This window comes from Myotis brandtii, unplaced genomic scaffold (assembly GCF_000412655.1).
Source record: "Myotis brandtii unplaced genomic scaffold, ASM41265v1 scaffold351, whole genome shotgun sequence".
NCBI classification, from domain to species: domain Eukaryota; kingdom Metazoa; phylum Chordata; class Mammalia; order Chiroptera; family Vespertilionidae; genus Myotis; species Myotis brandtii.
The window spans coordinates 2,468,252-2,483,413 of NW_005363502.1; the positions used below are offsets into that span (position 1 = coordinate 2,468,252).

The following is a 15,162-nucleotide window of genomic DNA, read 5'->3' on the forward strand; positions in this document are numbered from 1 at the left end:
TTTTTTTTTTTTTCTGGGCCAGCTTTAGCTCTGAGGCTTGGCTCCAGCTCTGAGGCCTCGGCTGCTGAAAGCAGGTATCTGGTTTGTTTGGGTTCTATAATTGAAACACTGTTTCAACTCCAGCTCTGAGATTCCGGCTGACTGAAAGCAGATTTCTGGGGTTTTGTTTAGCTTCTATATTTGTAACAATGTTTCAAACTGCAAGCTCAGAGGCCGGCAGCGGCAGGCAGGGAACGTTGGCTTCCTCCGTCACTGAAGCAAGCAAGCCTCCTGTTAGCTTCAAGCTGCCTGGCTGCCGGCCGCCCATCTTGGCTGGCAGTTAATTTGCATATCGCCCTGATTAGCCAATGGGAAGGGTAGCGGAGGTACGGCTAATTACCATGTTTCTCTTTTATTAGATAGGAGGATTAGGTCACAATGTTTCAGAAACACAGTAGTCTCTCCTTATCTGTGAAGGATACATTCCAAGACCCCCAGTGGATGCCCGAAACAGCAGATAGTACTGAACCCTACATATGCCATATTTTTTTCTATGCATCATATGTTTGCACTTAAAGAAACTTTACAGCTTCTCTTTGGCATCTCTGAATTGTCAGCATCGCTGCTCTTGTGCTTTGGGGCCATTAGTAAGTGAAATAAGGGTGACTTGAGCACAAGCGCTCGGATACCATGACAGTTTCCTGATAACCGAGGAAGCTACTTGGTGCCTAAGGGCGGGCAGCATGTACCGTGTGGCTATACTGGACCAAGGGGCCATTCACGTCTGAATGGTGTGGAGCAGGAGGGTGTGAGATTTCATAATGCTCCTTAAAACAGCACACATTCTAAACTTATGAATTGTTTATTTTCCATTTAATATTTTCAGGCCAAGGTTGACTGCAGGTCATTGAAACCGCGGAAAGTGAAACCTTGGAAAGAGGGGGTGACTGTATGTTAGGTCCCTTGGATTTAGAGAGTTTGGCTTCCAAATGTTCTCTTACTGGCAGAATAAAGAGAGTGTGTGTGTGAATAATTAGTTGTAATTCATTCACCCTGTAAGTATTATACTCAAGGTTTTAGAGATATAGGGAAGAACAAAATATCTGGAGCTCCTCTCCCCTTGGATTTTACTTTTCATTAGGGAAAACAGACAAGAATCAATTATCTTCTATAATGTCAGGCAGCGATAAATGTCATGAAGAAAATGAAAACAGGACAAAGGGATAGAATACGACAAGCGACACGTGCTCCTCTGGATAGAATGGTCAGGGATGCCTAGATGAGGTCGTCCCTCCTCTCAGAAGGCGTGAGGGAGCGAGCCCTGCGACCATCATAAGAAATGGTGTTTGGGGGCAGAGAGTAGCCTGGGAGAGGCCCTGAGATGTGAGTGTCTCTGGCAGCTGGGAGGCGGCAGCTGGGAGGCGCAGTGAGGGTGTGGGTGCAGCCTGGACCGTGGGAGTCAGTGCTGGGAAGGGAGGTGAAAGCAGTGGCAGAGACCAGGTCATGGAGGGCCTTGGGGCCAGTCAGGAGTTAGACTGAAACACCAAAGAAAAGTCCCTAGAGTCTAGGGCCTAGACAGAGGAGGGACGCGATCTGACTTGTGTGTGTGTGTGTAGATCTCTCTGGAGGCCAGCTGGAGGATATGCTGTCGGGGCAAGTGTGTGTGAAGCAAGGAGCCCCGTTGGTGTCAGAAACCCGGCGTTTTAGAGCAGGATGGTAGCAGAAGAAGGGCGAGGGTGGTCAGTTCTGAAGAAAAAACTAACAGGTGTGCGCTGGGCTAGTTGCAAGTGAGAGGAGAACCATCAGGAATGACTGGCGAGGTGGGTGGTCGTGCCCTTTATTGTGGTGAAGGAGCAGATTTGCTTGGAATGTGACCTCTCAGAGGAGAAGTCTGGCAGCGTTTACTAGTGGAAGCACCGGTCTGGGCTTCAGAGAAGCTGGAGGTCAGCAGGTTCCAGATTCCTTTCTAAGCCCTGGGACTGGATGAGGTTTCTCAGAGACGAGTGTGGGCAGAGAGGCCTGGGGAGGCCCTGCCGCTCTCTGTAACCTCAGAGGCAGGAGAGAGAGAGAGAGAGAGAGAGAGAGAGAGAGAGCGCGCGCAGGGTGGGAAGGAAGACCGAAGGAGCAGCGGGTGAGGTCGGGAGAACCAGGAGCAGGTGCCTGGGGAGCCAAGTGCAAGCTGCACCAGGGAAGAGCCATCAGCTCTGTCACATGCTCTGGGAAGCTGGTCCAGGGCGCCCTGCGGAGGGACGCTCGCTGGATTTAGTGACGTGGAGATCTTGTGCATCTTCTGTGACCTTCCAGGAATGTTCTGTCACATGGTCCGGATGGAAACCTGTCCTGGGCCCAAGAGAAAGTGAAGTGGCTCTTGCACAGAGTTTTACCACCGAAAGGAATGGAGACATGGCAAGGGGATGTGACCCCCTCGAGAGGTTTTTTTACTGTGGTTTGTTTCCAATGGGAGAGAGTGCAGTGTATCATCACGGGAGCAAAGTGAATGGCTGCTGGGTTGGGGGTGGGGGGTTCATATCTGTGCCCTAGGAGGTGCCTGGTCTGGGAGCCGGCAGACCCTCCTCCCCAGCAGGAGAGAAGGTAGGCAGAGAGGTACCCGTGTGAGGACATTGCTGGCTCTGGCAGATGGCGTTGCTTGTTTGACACAGTTACTAACACGCAGGGTAAGGACAGGTGGCCGGTAAGAACACGGTGCAACCAGATCGCCTCCAGGGAAGACAAGTTTCTTGGTGGTAATGAATGTATTTCATGCCCAGTGATTTGTTTTACCCGTATTTTTAGAAAACCGGCACTTACATTAGCTTCCTTCACCTGTCTGCTTGGTTACTTGGTACCAGTGATGCCTTGTTGCCTTGATGCATTTCTTTTTAATTTAATATTTGTTATTTTAACATCAGAATCTTAAAACTGCACTGATATCAATGTAAGTGGTTTTGGAAAATGGAGATTGTGTAACAATGATTTAAATTCAGTTCATAATTGAATTTATAGTAATGTATGACTATGAAAATTTTTATTTTACAAATATTGATTTGTTTTTCTCAGGTATATTTCATTAAAGAACACAACATTGTTGCACCATATAAAATAGAAAGAGTAAGTAAAGCTTTTTATTTATTCCCAGGAATTAATATAGTGCTTTTGAACAATAAGGTTTTGTAACTCTGTTAACATCTTTATTAAAATATAATAATAATGGGTATTTCAAAGCTTGTCACCTCACAGTTATGACAAAATTACCCAAGAGAATCACAGATTTTATTCCAAGAGATTTCAATGAACTTTTTGACTTAAAAAAGTGTTTAATAGACAAAAAAGAGCTTAGGTTATTAGAATAGAAATTGAAATCAAACATACATCATTTTTAAGATTACTGCATATTGGTGAGAATTTATTTTTTGAGAAATAGGGGTTTTAATACCCTTATTTGAGAGCTCAGTAATAATTTATAAATTCTCTTAATTGGGTGGAAGCTATGAGTAGACTTGAATACAGTATCTGTTAAGTAAGCTTAGAAATTACATTTAACCATTCTGTGTTTTATTTCATTCCTTATGCTGCAGCTTAATGTATAGTAAAGGGATAATTCTACCAGGACCTGGCGTCAGGGCCAGTGCTCCTTATGCTGACACCTCTGTGAATTAGGAAAAGTCGCCCTCTCTGGGGAAACACAGCCTGACCTCAGTCCAGTTCAGGCCAGCCCACAGTTTCTCAGCCAGCAGCCTGTGGGATGCATGAGCTACATGTGGTGGCCTTTGGGTTTTATAGACAAGGAATGGTTGCATGCACCAGTTAGTCCAAAACTACAAATACTGAGATGTAATGAGGTGGTGCTGTTGGCATTTTGGGCAGGATAGTGCTTTTTTGGGTCGGGCTGTCCCTCATACAGCCTATTCCCACCCACGGAAAGCCCTAATACACTGTTTCCCCCATTGTGTGTGGCACCACATGCCCCCCCTCCCAAGTTGAGAACCACTGCCTGGGGTGCTCCCCCTCTGAAGGCTCTCCTGATAGCCACCTTGAAGTGCAAAGCTGCACTCCGGCTGTGGAAAAATTAGGTCAAAGGAAATGAGTGAGGTTGAAGCAAAGAAGTCTTTTATTCCAATGTGAATTAGAAAGCCAAGGATCCTCAGATTTAAAAAGGGGGGAAGGTAGTGACATCAACGGTGATGTCGGGAAGGAAGCCCCAGACCCTCATTCTGTCATGGAGAGACTTCAACAACCATACACGGACCAGTTCCCTTCGTGAGCAACTCAAAACCAATGAAGAGTCTGCTGCACCGCAGGTCAGCCTCACTGAAGCTGGCGGGAAAATTGGTAGCGCCCCCCAGCACAGTGCCATGGGACTGAGAGGCAACACCCAGCTCCCGCCTTCTCCTTGGGGAGGGAACGACAACCCTGGACCATATGTCCACTGTTCTGACTTCGGGGGCAGCTGCCTGAGGGACTGGCTTCTGTCTTGCCTGCCTTGGAGCATTGACAGTACCCGGCCTGGAACCACTGAAAGCAAGAGTGCGTGGGGCATCACGCTGCTGCGCCAGAGGCCCTGAGGACAGCACACAGAGGCCTGTGCAGCGAAGCAGACTCTCCCTCGGTGGCAAGGGAAAAGGAGAGCATGGGACACACAGAATTAACCATCACAACATATATGCATCCAACCTCAATATGTGCACCCACACATATGAAGCCAACATTGACAGAATTGGAGGGAGGCATTGACAGCAACACAGTCATAGTAGACTTCATGCCCCACTTCCATAATGGATAGAACATCCCGATAGAAGATGAATGAGGAAACGGAGGACTCAACGCTATCCGCCAAATGAGCCTAACAGACACATAGAGAACGTTCTTCCCACCAGCAGCAGAATACGCATGCTTAAGTACACGTGGAACATGCTTCGGGGTTGATCACGTGTTAGGTCACAATACAAGTTTTCTGTTGATTTTTAGAGAGAGAGAAACATTGATGCAAGAGCACAACATCGATCTGCTGCCTCCTGCACATCCCCCACTGGGGACTGATCCCTCAACCTGGACATGTGCCCTGACCTGGAATCAAACCAGCAATGTTTCAGTGCATGGAACGATGCCTAACGAACTGAGCCGCCCTGGCCAGGGCCGAAACAAGTTTTAATGAATTTAAGAAGATTGAACTCATACCAAGTATCTTTTGCAACCACAATGAAGCAAAACTAGAAATCCATAGCAGAAGGCAAATTCACAAGTATGTGGAAATTAGCGCTCTTGAGCAACCAGTGAGTCAAAGGAGAAATGTAAAGGGAAATTTAAAAATATCACAAGACAAACAAAAAGACAACATATCAAAACTTACAGGATGCAGCAAAAGCAGTACTAAGAGGGAAGTTTATAGTGATAAGCACCTACATTAAAAAAGAAGGATCTCAAATGTTCAAATCTAACTGTATACCTCAAGGAACTAAAAAAAGAACAGCAAACTAAGCCCAAAGTTAGCAGAAGCAAGTGCAGAATAAATATAGCAGTAAATCCGATGGGCTCTGCTCTCCGGAGCTCTCATTCTGGGTGGCGTGAGGGAGGACACACCAGGGGGATGCGTGTGGCCTTCAGCCAGGGATTTGCAAATGCTCTTCACGCGAGGTTTGGACATGCTTCATCTCTTTCTCAGTTTTTATCCCTTTCTCTTCTTGGTAGGGCAGAATGGAATATGTCTTTGAATTGGATGTTTCAGGGAAAGTGGAAGATGTTGTGGAGACGTTGCTTCAGGTAAGCCAGTGCCTAACTCAGGCATTTACTGAGCTGAGAATTCAAAACAAACTCAGGCAGAAACTTAAAAATTTTACATGTATACATCTTACCGAAACCCTAATCTCTTTTATAAACATGAATCAGATTTACTTGATGATGTTGAATTTGAAAACTGTATATTAGGAATAAGCCATACATACATCAGAAGCGATCTTAACTGTTACTAAGTAACAGAATGCTTGCTGTTATTTCATTGCTTCTAAGAAAATATCTTTATATCATCTGAGAGAAAAAAATAAATTCATGTAATGTTTATAATATTGTAGCTTCACAGAGCATCCTGCCTTGACAAACTAGGGGACCAAACTGCTATGGTAAGAGTTTCTGAAGATCTGTATCTTTATTATGAATTAACTTGTATTGATTTTTACTTATAAATACTTATATCCATACTTTATAAATGGTTCTGTTTTCATAGATAACAGCTATTTTGCAGTCACGCTTGGCGAGAACATCATTTGACAAGAACAGGTAAGTGTTTAATGATTTTGCTTACTGGTTATAAAAGCAATGGACATCTTCATCTGTTTGCCTCGCTCAGCATGGCCACACTGATGCTGTCATCCTCCTCACCCCTCACCTGCTTATCCGAGGGAATGGCCCCACCTCAGTGCAGGGGCCAGGTCAGGGGCTTCCTCCACTCTCTCCATCCTGGCACCTGTCAGTCAGAAAGGCCAGTAGGTGAGGCTCTCTAACATCCTTCCTGTCTGTCAGCTTGCCTTTTCCCACTGTTATTGCCTCAGTCCAGGCTACCATCACCTCCAACTCCAAACACTGTGACAGCTTCTAGCCTGTCTGCCTGACACCAGTCTTCCCTTCTCCAATCCCCTTTTCCCCACGGTAACTATTGTACTTTTAAAATATGTTCTTCTGCCCCAGCTGGTTTTGCTCAGTGGATAGAGCGTCAGCCCATGGACTGAAGTGTCTCAGGTTTGATTCCGGTCAAGGGCATGTGCCTCGGTTGCAGGCCACTGGGGGCAGCAACCAATTGATGATGCACCTCTCTTCCATCGATGTTTCTCTCTGTCTCTCTTCCTCCCCTCCACTCTCTAAATATCCATGGAAAAATGTCCTTGGGTGACAATTAACAAAAAATAATAAGTTAAATAAATAAATAGAATATATGTTATTTCTAAAGAATGTACTTAATTGTATCACTGGTTTGTTTAAACTCTTTAAGACTGCCCATTGCCTTCAGGGTAAAATCTTAATCTTAGTTGGCGCACAGTCCACTTATGTTCTAGTCCTTGTTCACGACTTCCAGTCACTGCTTGCTCTTGGGTTCCATGCTCCAGCCCTGCATTGCATGCAGTCCCTGAGTGAGCCACATGGTCTCTCACCTCCGGGACTTAGTGCATGTTCCCTCCGCTAAGAGTACTCAGCTCTTTTGCACCTGGCTAACTCTTTCTGATTCTTCTGATTTCAGCTTATCTGTCAGTGCTTCCAGAAAGTCTTCCTTGGCCCTTCAAATTGTGATAGGTACCTTCCGGAGGTATCCTATGGGGCCCAAGAGACTACATTTTTATTGGTCTAATGTGGGTTTTTTAAATTATTGTTGATTTTCTTAGCTTTTCTAAGTGTACAGTTTATTTTCTGAAAACAGTTATACTTTAATACTAACCTATTCTCTATTTGATTGTCTAAATAATTTACAGTGGGCTAGTCGAGAAATCATCTTTATTTGATTAGTTTTACTGTAGTAAATCCACAAAAGAATGTACAGTTGACCCTTAACAATGTGGGAGTTAGGGGTGACAACCCCCGCATAGTCAAAACTTAACTACTCATAGCTACTGTTGACCCAAAGCCTTACTGATCACATAAAGTCGATTAATGCATATTTTGTACGTTATATGTATTATATACTACACAATAAAGTAAGCTAGAGAAAAGAAAGTGTTATGAAGAAAATCATAAGGAAGAGAAAATACATTTACAGTATTTATTGAAAAAAATCATTAGGTAAGTGGATCCTTGTAGTTCAAACTGTTGATCATGGGTCAGCTGGACTTCGGAACTGACATTCACGTTATTGTAATTGTGTATTCATAGTCTTATGAAGTGTAGTGTGAAATAAATGCTACCTATGCAAAAATGGCCTATATGACTATGAAAGTAGGCCTTAATGACAGAAAAAATAGAAAATGTTGTTAATTTAAGAGTAGTTTCTACGTCAGTTTATTTTAAGCTTATAGGTTATTTGGCTTCATTTACTTCTCTATCTTTCCTTCTGCAGTACATAAACTCACCTGTTTTTTAAAAATCGAATTTTCATTATACCATTTAAAAGAACGTCAGTTTTATTTGTGACCGATTTTTGTGATGCTCACCAAACCCTCCAGTAGAAGCAGTACTGATTTATATTACCATTTATGTTGTAGAAAGTCGGTATTTAGACAAATCTTATGCAAAGTCACACTGTAACTCTCTTAGGTAAAGTTAAACCCAGAAAGTAGATCGATTTCTGATTCCTTTTTTTTTTTTTCTTTTTTGCTTTTGCTGAAATTATCAGGTTCCAAAGTGTTTCTGAAAAGCTGCACATGGAATGCAAAGCAGAAATGGTGACCCCTCTGGTGACAAACCCCGGACATGTGTGCATCACTGACACCACCCTGTATTTTCAGCCCCTCAATGGGTACCCGGTACGTGACGACTACAGTGCAGGTGGAGACCCCGTTAGCACTGGGCCCTTCACCTTACGCTCTTCCCTGTGAGCTTGACCTCACCATCACAGTCCTCTCACATTTTGGTGAGGATCAGAATGACCTCCCCGGCCCCTCCCCCGCCTGTGTCTGTAACAGGCTCCCTGAGGAATCTGAGTGTGAGCTCTTCTGATCTGTTTTCCTTTCGGGGTCACTTGCTCTCAGTGCTGTGAAAAGAAACCCTGCTCCTCCCGACTTTAATAGAGGGTCATGAGAGCATTCTACCTTTCTACTCGGAGGCACTTCTGCAAGAAACAAATGAAATACATTAAGATTAAGAAGAAATGAATGTTTTCTGTATATCTGCTTACATATATGCCTGTGTTAGTACTTCTTGTTTTTCCTTTATTACCAAGTCAGGAAATCTGAATCTTTCCCAAAAAGGCAGTGGGAAGTGGTCCTGGCCCCGACAGAGCAGGTGCACGCAGCGATGCTCAGGGGGCAGCTGCAGGGCGCCTCTGTGGCGGTGGAACTAGTCTCCCTTTCACAGTGACGTTAGACTTCCCAGGCCGATAAGCGAAAATAACGCAGATCTCCGCACTACATGTTATAGAGACGGGTTGCTTTATCTAGATCTAGCCCCTTTTGGGAGTGGCTCACTGAAGGAACAGAAATCCTAATATGCTCTAATGGTGCCATTGGACCATTTAGCAGGGAAGTTTAAAGAACAGGAGTGTCCAGGGGGCAGACTCAGTGAGCACCAAAGCCCCACTGAAGCAAGTCTTGCCCCAGAAGGGTGTCTCCAGCACAGTTCTCTCACTGCAGACACAGCTGATTCTCACAGTCAATTGGCCTTGGAGGTCAGTTCCTCCCAGTGATACCAACAGCAATCAAGGCTTAACTACAACAAGACTGTGCACAAAACCCACAAAGGGGTGCACCAAGAGTGTCCACCTCAGGTAATTGGGGAGGCTGAGCCACTGGGCCCTATAGGACACCTAACACACAAAGCCACTCTATCAACACAGGGAAGCATAAAAAATGCGGAGACAAAGAAACAGGACACAAATGACAGAAATGGAGGAAAGCAAACTACTGGATATAGAGTTCAAAACCACACTTATAAGGTTTTTCAAGAATTTTCTAGAAACCGCCGATAAATTTAGTGAGACCCTCAAGAAATCTAGTGAGACCCTCGAGGTTATGAAAAAGGACCAACTAGAAATTAAGCATGCACTGACTGAAATAAAGAATATTAAAAAAAAAAAAAGAACAGGAGTGTCTCCTGCCACAGGCTATACCCTGGAAATACTCCAGGCTGGTCAGTCATTATATGGCACTGAAACTTCTGATACTTTTCTAAGTGAAAGATCATGCTGTAATAATTCTGTCCACCAGGTGGTGGGGCACGCTTGCCAAACCCTCCAATAGAAGCAGTACTCATTGCTGATGGGCATTCTCTAGCCATGCAATAAAATTGGCTTACCCACTACTGTTACCATAGCTCAGGGTCAAAAACTTTTGGAAAAATGAGTATGTGCCATAGCTTCAGGATTCATAGTATGAGCATTGATCCCTTCCACTCAGAAATAGGAAAAGAAACTTGTCACCTTTTAGCCAATCTCATTGCCTTTTCTAACCTCATTCATCTCTTACTAGCATTTTAAGGTTTTAAAGAAGCAAGAAAATTACCCTCCTTATGAAAGAAAAAGTTTTGAAGCCCTGCTCTATACTATAATTGTTTGTGAGCCTTAATACACTATAGTTTTTAAGGAGACAAAAGACAAGATTCTAAAATAAGATGAGTGAGGACTAAGGAAACCATTGCCCTATAAAAGAATAGCAAAATTCCCGAGAGGTTATCTATAACCAATCCTTCTTTTAAAAAATGTTCTTATTGATTTTTAGAGAGTGAGGAAGGGAGAGGGATAGAGAGAAATATTGATGCGAGAAAAACATCATCAGTTGGCTGCCTCCTGCACACCCCGTCCTGGGGATCGAGCCCGCAACCCAGGCATGTGTTCTGACTGGGAATCGAACTAGTGACCTCTTGGTTCATGGGTGGATGCTCAACCACTGAGCCACACCAGCGAGGCACCAATCCTTTAGCATTTTATAACACTTAACCACCTTGTGATAACCTGAGAGATGGACGCATTACCATATTTTTGGTGCCGAATGGAGGTAGGGAGACTTGTCCAAGGTCACAAAGCAAAAACGGGCAGGCTGGAGTGTTAAACCAGATACGCCTCGTTTAAGATCTCCCTTTCCAGTTGTTCACCTTGTAACACATCAGGAAGGCAAGACTGGGTCATTTGATTCTGCTTTCTGATACTAAAGATCAACTTCTAATTGTGTCAGAATGTTGACCTTTGAGATAGTCTTTTTACTTTTACAGAAACCTGTGGTCCAGATCACACTCCAAGACGTCTGCCGCATTTACAAAAGGAGGCACGGCCTCATGCCTTTGGTGAGTTCAAGTGGAATGTCAGTTTTAGGTGAATGATTGTCCTAGTTTCAGTTTAACCAGTGAATTATTAATGTATAATAATACACTGGGCAGAGGCTCAATGCAGGAGCTGCCCCCTGGTGGTCAGTGAACTCCCATGGCCAACCTCCCACGGCCAGCCAACCTCCCACAGTTCCTCACCCTGGCCGGCCAGTCCCTATCGATCGGCCCCAATCACTGGCCAGGCTGAGTGATGCCCCCTGTGCACGAATTTGTGCACCGGACCTCTAGTTAATGTATAAACACCTATGGCCTGTCTGAGAAGTGTAAGTATGCTGTATTGTAAGTAAGTGGACTCTGGGTCATGCTGCTCTTTCTTTTGGATGAGCTAGAAATTTATAAAGGAATAACCCCTTTCTCTGCACAAGAAGGCTGCCATGGGGAATGTTTTTGGCTCTAAGAGCAAGAGGGATGGGGTGCACTGCCTTGAGTTCCTCACTCCTGTGTACTCAGAGTTCCTGGGGTTATGCAGGGATAATCTATGCAGAGCACTCCAGTGTGACTTGCACCATCTGCTCATAGCAGCTAGATCTGAGTAAAATTCGGAAGCTAGTACAAAATTAACTCTTCAGTGGGTCTGTAGTGTCTTCGGTTAGCTTAGAGTAATTCAGCCTTCAGCTTGGAAGGGAGAGAAATGAACAAAATAACCTACCATTCCCCTAGGGAGGCATATGTCCATACTTATGTTAGTCTTACATGCTGACCTTGGAAACCGATCCTCACATAAGGCGTGATTCCAGGGTGTTTCAATTTGACATCAGTATAAATTCATTTGTTGTTCTTTGAAGATTAACCAGTCACCTGGTAGGTAGCATTACCAAAGCACTGTTGCATATTAAGCTCCTCATTTTTGTTTCATATTTGTGAAATTTACCTTTTCTACCTATTTAACTTAAAAGGATACTCTTCATTTCTAGTGCTAATAGAGAATTATGGACGCATACTATTGAAAATCTCCTCCTGTGGGTATAAAGACACGGTCAGAAAAAGAGTAGAAATTGACATTAAGTGTCTTCTGTGTACTGGGCAATTTATGTACAATATTTTATTATCATGACAGTCCCTGTGAAGTAGATGATATCCTATTTTATAAAGAAATTGAGATTCTAAGAGTTAATTTCCTCTTTTCCTTAACTAGTAAATGGTAAAAGCCTGTATTTGAACCAAGAACAAGTCTGCTTTTGTCATTTCTTTGTCTATTCCTGTCCTATCTCAGGCTTATCAATACAACATTCACAAAGCTCATAGTTTTAAGAATAACTGCAAGTCGCCCTGCCCGGTGTGGCTCAGTTGGGTGGGCATCGTCCTGCCTGTTCTATTCCCAGTCAGGGCACATGCCTGGTTGCTGACTCAATCCCCAGTAGGGCATGTGCAGGAGGCAGTCTCTCATCAATGTTTCTCTCTTCCTCTCCCTCTTCTTTCTTCTGTCTCTAAAGTCAATAAAAACATATTTAAAAAAATAACTGCAAGTTATTAGTTGAATAGCTATTCAATTATCGGTTTGTTAGATTGGCATAATAATTTAATTATAATAGAAAGCTAAACATCTATATTTGAAGATGTGTGAAGACATGGATCAGCCAATTTTGAATTTCAAAATACTAAATTCACAAAAGGTATTATCAATAAAAAATAATCAACACTAAAAGGGATTTACAAAATTTAAAGATACAAGTCTTGTTCTCAGAAAATTTATATGCATATGCATTGCTGAATCAAATTTAAAGCTGGAGAATATGAATACAAGAGCCACAAGTTAAAAATGTAGATGTTTAATTGGAAGGCTTTTGTGATTGTATAGCTTATATTGCAATTGTAAGATTAATGAAATGCTACTTGTTTTATTCTTTTCTTTCTGAATTTATAGGGATTGGAAGTGTTTTGCACAGAAGATGACCTGTGTTCTGACATCTACCTAAAGTTCTACGACCCTCAAGATAGAGATGAACTCTATTTTTATATTGCCACATATCTAGGTCTGGTGTTCACCCTTCATTGTTCTATTCGTACGAAGGTAGTTCAACTCCTAAGTAACCAGGATAGGAAATAAGAGAAGGAAAAAGAAAAATGCTGGATCTAGAATCGCCTCTCTGTGGTTCTACCCATTGCTTCTTCATAGTAACTACAGTTGGCAAGATGGCATTTTAAAAAACTAAGGGAAACATAACTGAATTTTGGTAATAGTTCATTGTGCATTTTAAAAACTTGATAAAAATATTTAAATTTTTTTGGATTTTAACAACACACAAATTGAGTGGATTATAAAGACTCCACTTAATTATTTCTATGTCCAGTCATGTCTTATATTAGTTTATGAAAACCACGATTCAGTTCCTTAATGTGAGAGGCAGTGAACTCTCTAGTCATATGTTTGTGTTCATTAATTGTGGCCTTAATCCCGAACCTAGAAAACAACACAAAAGAAACACGTGAACCCCGAGGCTCAATATAGTACCCGTGGGACTGAATTTGCTTTTAATTAATATTTCCTCAGTCTTGCATGGAAAGCGTACATTTTCCCACCCTTGTTAGAGGGAACACCTGTATTTTTCTTTTCACGCGTAAATATATTAATTTGTATGGCTGACTGTAACTATTCTTGTTTACAAAGTTGCTAGATGACTAGAATAGAATGATTTCTAAAACTAGATGTTGGGATTTTATTAATACCATCGTAATTTCGTTTGCTCTTCTGGTGTACAGTGAAGCCATTTCTGAGATCTATAGCGAAAACAAACTGTACCCTACTTTTACTTTTCTTCAAATGCATTTTTCAAAAAATGCATTGAAAAGACTACACTTGAAGTAGCTAGTGTTTACATGCTACGTAAAACTTAGCCAACATCTGCCAAGTTCAGTGGTGACCTTGCGGCCTGTCCTCCTCAGAGCACCACGTCGCGGAGCGCACGGCCGAGAGCTACACGCTGCAGTGGCAGCGCGGGCACCTCTCCAACTACCAGTACCTGCTGCACCTCAACAACCTGGCCGACCGCAGCTGCAACGACCTGTCGCAGTACCCGGTGTTCCCGTGGATCATCAGTGATTATTGCAGCTCAGAATTGGGTAAATGCCTCAAAGCTACTTCATAAAGGAGAGAAAAATATTCTGTTGTAGACTTATGATGTGATTTTTGAATAGATTAGAACCCATTTTAACTTTATTACTAAAGATGGCTAGTTGTCATTTCAATGTTAATATAAATTATATGTGTTTTTTATGTTTTCTCCACTGTTTCTTAATTTTCTTAATCCAAAAAAATAGTACTCACATATTCTTAAAGGACATGCCCAGAAAATATGCATATAATTTTTAATTCTTTATTGTTTAAAGTATTACATATAGTATTACATAGGTCTCCCTTTTCCCCCATTGACCTCTCCCTGGCCACCCCCACCCCATATGCATATAATTTTAAGCCACATTATCAATACTATCTATAAATACCAAGTTTTGAAATACTGTACTTTGAAAATTGTCTCAGATTATCCTATTCTAAAATTTACATTAAAATGTGATTACCAAACTAATAACTATTCATTATATGACATTTAGAATGTACTAAAATATTTTTAAAAGGAAATAAAAATCATCAATTATTACATTACTGAGAGGTAGCCATTTTAATTTTGTGGTATATGTACTTCTCTTAAATTATTTTAACAAAAATAGTGATTGTATTGTGATTTTATTTTTTAATATTTAAAAATTATATGTTGTGAACAATAAATTCCTTTGGACAGTTCACTCATTGAACTCTGTACTTGAAAGAGATAACAGATTTTCTAGGAATATGATAATTTATTTCTCTGATAATATTCAGGTCCCCAGTTCTCAAATTATGCTTATAATTCAAACTTACAAAATAAATCTTAGTAGAAGAATAATGGGCTTTTAAACTTTGTTTTTATTTTTTGTTTTACTTGGAATATAGCTTTTGTTTCAGTAGGCCTTTTTTAAAAAAAAAATCCATATTTATGATGTTTTCAAATTGGAAATCACTCTTGAGTGGATGTTGCTAAATTAAAACTCCAAAGTTCTCACCTTTACAGCTGTATAAGTAGCTACCAGAAATACTGTAATTCTAATGGATCTGTCTCAGTTTTTTAAAACTGTTTATTTTGTGGAAATAAATGTGTGCATGTGAATCAGTTCATGGAGGAAATGTTATTAAGTATAGGTTTGCTTGCTTTATTTATTCTAATTAATTAATTTTTTAAAATTTATTTACTTATG

The 15,162-nt window shown here is 41.9% G+C and overlaps 1 protein-coding gene across 1 annotated transcript in view; it reads left to right on the forward strand.

The window, feature by feature from the left end:
* NSMAF (neutral sphingomyelinase (N-SMase) activation associated factor) overlaps positions 1–15,162 on the forward strand; it is a 33,939-nt gene that overhangs the window by 4,346 nt on the left and 14,431 nt on the right. The window contains exons 5-12 of the mRNA XM_005871668.2: positions 3,037–3,087; positions 5,665–5,736; positions 6,045–6,092; positions 6,197–6,249; positions 8,291–8,420; positions 10,819–10,890; positions 12,797–12,905; positions 13,816–13,992. Of these exons, the coding sequence (XP_005871730.2) occupies positions 5,671–5,736; positions 6,045–6,092; positions 6,197–6,249; positions 8,291–8,420; positions 10,819–10,890; positions 12,797–12,905; positions 13,816–13,992 (655 nt within the window). The 5' untranslated portion in view covers positions 3,037–3,087; positions 5,665–5,670. The remainder of the gene's footprint in view (positions 1–3,036; positions 3,088–5,664; positions 5,737–6,044; positions 6,093–6,196; positions 6,250–8,290; positions 8,421–10,818; positions 10,891–12,796; positions 12,906–13,815; positions 13,993–15,162) is intronic.